At 31.4% G+C, this 3,732-nt stretch overlaps 1 protein-coding gene across 1 annotated transcript; it reads left to right on the top strand.

Annotated features, from left to right (window-relative positions):
- Positions 1 to 2,546: 2,546 nt before the first annotated feature.
- LOC110301821 (olfactory receptor 7G1-like) lies at positions 2,547 to 3,485 on the top strand. The gene has a single exon (XM_021172489.2). The coding sequence runs from the start codon at positions 2,547 to 2,549 to the stop codon at positions 3,483 to 3,485; it is 939 nt and encodes a 312-aa protein (XP_021028148.1).
- Positions 3,486 to 3,732: the final 247 nt, after the last annotated feature.

Genomic DNA, 3,732 nt, shown 5'->3' with positions numbered 1-3,732 from the left:
TTCAAATGAAGAGCCTTCCATGAGGTATTTTAACATATAGTCACTTAGTCACTCCTTTGATTTTTCATAATTTTCAATCTATATATGTTATCTGTTCTAAGTTTCTCAATTTCTATCACATATTATCCTTTATAATGAGGTTATGAATCTTTGTGTGAGAATTGATACAAGTAAATAAGAAACTCAGACAGCAAAGACAGAATAGAGGTCTTATATGTTGAGTGCTGCTGGGTACTTTCATCCTATTTACTTCTAGTAATGAAATATTCTCACGGTGTTCATCAAGATATGATGAAGCCCAATAAACATATATTTGTTTATATTCAGTGTTAATAGTTTAATGTGAATGAATGGGAAAATGACTAGTACATTCAATTAGCTATTTGCCAGTGTACAAAGAGTACCCACATCTGATTGTTTGAAAAGTTGTATGTTGCAGTCTGCTTCATAATGGCTTTCTCAGTTCCCAATTGCACCAATTAAAAACTAATTTATTAGCTACTTCTATATTACAAGAATGAATATACTGTTTTACTACAGGGACATAAGTGGTAAGATCCTGAGTGTTTTATATGTGCTACATAAAAAATAGCTTATGTATCCTGAGATTAACATATTTTGCTCAAACTCATACGTATCTAAGGTTTATCTTCTGTAGATAGGGTGGTAGAAAAATGTAAGAACACTCAATTAGATATAACTTTCTACATCTAAGTGGAAATCAATTTGGCGACCATCTTTTAATACCATATTATTTTATTCTCAATATTTCCCTTTTCCTGTGCTATGTATATTTTTAGTGATAGAAAAGCTAAACCTCCTTTTCATTTTATTCTCAATGCTTACCAGAATATATGTATGAGTTGAAGTTTGAAAATGTGTTTCACTGACAAAATGTCAGTAAGGATAAAAAGAAAGAGAAGCCCTTATTCTTTGATAGTGGGAGTTAAGTTAGGACACTTAATATGGAAAACAGTATGTAGGTTTTTCACCAAAAATAAAAATGATACTACCATATAAAATCAATCCATCTGTATAGGCCCAGGGTATATGGCTAAAGATCTTTGTATAATATCCACAGAATGTCTTGTATTATGTTCATTGTGGAGGCATTCACAATGGAAAGGAATAGTGGCCTGGACAATATGGTGAGTGCAAGCCATACTGGGCACACATCAAAATTCTGTTTTATAAAGATAAGGGCATCTAAATCAGTGAAAGAAAGTCTCTCATATCTATCATTTAAATACATATATACATACATATGTATACATATAGATACATCATATACATATACACATGCAGATATACATATATATGTGTGTGCATATGTTCGTACATATTTAAGACAGGGACAGCTCATGAAAATAGCAAAAAGACAAGAGGAAAATGAGGTTAGGAGGAAGGAGGAAAGGATAATAGAACAAATGAGACGTAAAAGCAGAAAGATGACTATAGATATGAAATAAAATACAGGGGTAGGTAGATAGCACAGATTAAGGGAGAAATGCCAATTATGTTGGACTATTTTTGAAAAGATAGTAAATAAATCTATTACTATTGATATTCATTTAAAGGTAAAAGATACATTTCAAACTATGTTGTCATTTTGCTCTTATTTCCCTTTTAAATTAGAGATTGTTTTGTAAACTAAAAATAGAAATTATCAGCGCATCACACTCAACTTCCTAATAACAATAAATATGAGTTTTTGGATTGTTACATATGTTTACATACTCTGTTTACTAAAGGTTATTCTGTCAGATATTTGTAGATAGAAAATGGTATTATTTTAATTATGCCATTGTCATATGTCCCTAATAGAATGAAGGGGATTTACTATTTCCTACTTTTTTCTACTTTCAATAATGGAAATAATATAAACTTTCCATTATTGAAAGTAGAAATTACTTTCCTGAATGAAAATGTTTATAACATTATTTAAATTAGTCTTCATCAAAGAGCTATTAAAGAAAGATGAAGTGATGGAGACGTTTGTATATGAAAATATTTGCTCTACATTATTTTACCTTGCAGAAAAGGAAAATCTTCATTAAGTATACAGTTTTACAAAAGAAAATGTTTTGTGCCTGCAAAATTACTTACCAGGTAAAGATTCTTACTGCCAAGGTTGACAACTGGAATTCTTGCCTCAGGATTCAAGTTGCAAAAGGAAAGAACTAACTCTTAAAATTCCTGTTCTGAAATCCACATGTGTGTAATTGTACAAAAAATTACACACCCAAATATGATAATATAGATAATGAATAAAACATTAGGTATCACAAACAACCCAATGAAATTAAGTACTGACTACATGTCTGTATCTTAAATGAGGTATATATATATATATATATATACCTCATTTAAGATACAGACATATATATACATATATGTATATATATATATATATATATATATATATATATATATATATATATAAATTGAGAGTAAAAGTTTTATCACTAAATGTCCCCAAGCGATACTGAAGCATGGTGTCCCTACATTTGATTTTACTTTCTGTTTCTATTAGGTTGGTAAGCAACATGGAACCTGGAAATCAAACAGGTGCATATTACTTTTATCTGACTGAGCTAACCAATGATCCTACAATGAAGCTCCTCATATTTGGCCTCTTCTTGTTTATATATCTGGTCACAATTCTGGGAAATTTGCTCATCATCATTGCTGTCAGCTCTGACTCTCATCTACAAACACCAATGTATCACTTTCTCTCCAAACTTTCATTTGCTGACATCTGCCTAAGCACAACTACCATTCCAAATATGCTGAAGAACATTCACACACAGGATCAGAGCATCAGTTACACAGGTTGCCTCATTCAGGCCTGCTTTGTTCTGAATTTTGCTTTAGTAGAAAGCTGTATCCTTGCTGCAATGGCCTATGACCGCTATGCAGCTATTTGTCATCCCCTGAATTACACAGTAATTATGAATCACCACTTCTGTGATCTGCTAATTCTACTGTCCCTGATCATTAGTATTGTGAACAGCTTATTACAGTGTCTTATGGTACTGCGACTATCATTTTGCACAAATAATGAACTTCCCCTGTTCTTCTGTGAACTTGCTCAAGTCATCAAGCTTGCCTGTTCTGATACTCTAATCAATTATATCCTCATATATCTTGCAACATTTATATTTGGTGGAATTCCAATCTTTGGAATCATTTTCTCTTATACTCGAATTGTCTCTTCTATTTTGAAAATATCTTCCCTTAGAGGAAAGTACAAAGCCTTTTCTACTTGTGGGTCTCACCTTTCAGTTGTCTCTTTATTTTATGGTGCAGGAGTTGGAGTTTATATTAGCTCTTCAATTACTGTTTTCCCTCAGACAACTATAGTGTCATATATTATGTACACAGTGCTCCCTCAAATGTTGAACCCTTTTATCTATAGCTTAAGGAATAAAGATATGAAAGAAGCCTTACGAAAGCTCATTGCTAAGGAATCCAGACTTCCCTGATATTTTTAAGTAGTTGGGACTTGAACTACTCATGTGTTTAATAGAGACAGAATTCCTGGTGAGTAAGGATGTCTGTTTTGTTGTTGTCTTCTATATATTATATTAACCAAAAATCTCTAAATATATTATGTGATTTATTAGTCATTTGTTTTTCTGTAATGATAATGATTTCTTATCATATTACATCATATATTTTGTATATGCCATACAATCAGAACCAATTCAAAACTTAAAAATTTATTAATTT

The sequence above is a fragment of the Mus caroli genome, unplaced genomic scaffold, assembly GCF_978045245.1.
Source record: "Mus caroli unplaced genomic scaffold, Mus_caroli_1 scaffold_11, whole genome shotgun sequence".
NCBI lineage: Eukaryota > Metazoa > Chordata > Mammalia > Rodentia > Muridae > Mus > Mus caroli.
The sequence above is the reverse complement of the archived record's forward strand: the minus strand, read 5'-3'. Positions and strand labels throughout refer to the sequence as shown.

Excerpts from the sequence above, each read along its gene's own strand:
- LOC110301821 (XM_021172489.2), top strand. The coding sequence starts at position 2,547 with ATGGAACCTGGAAATCAAACAGGTGCATATTACTTTTATCTGACTGAG.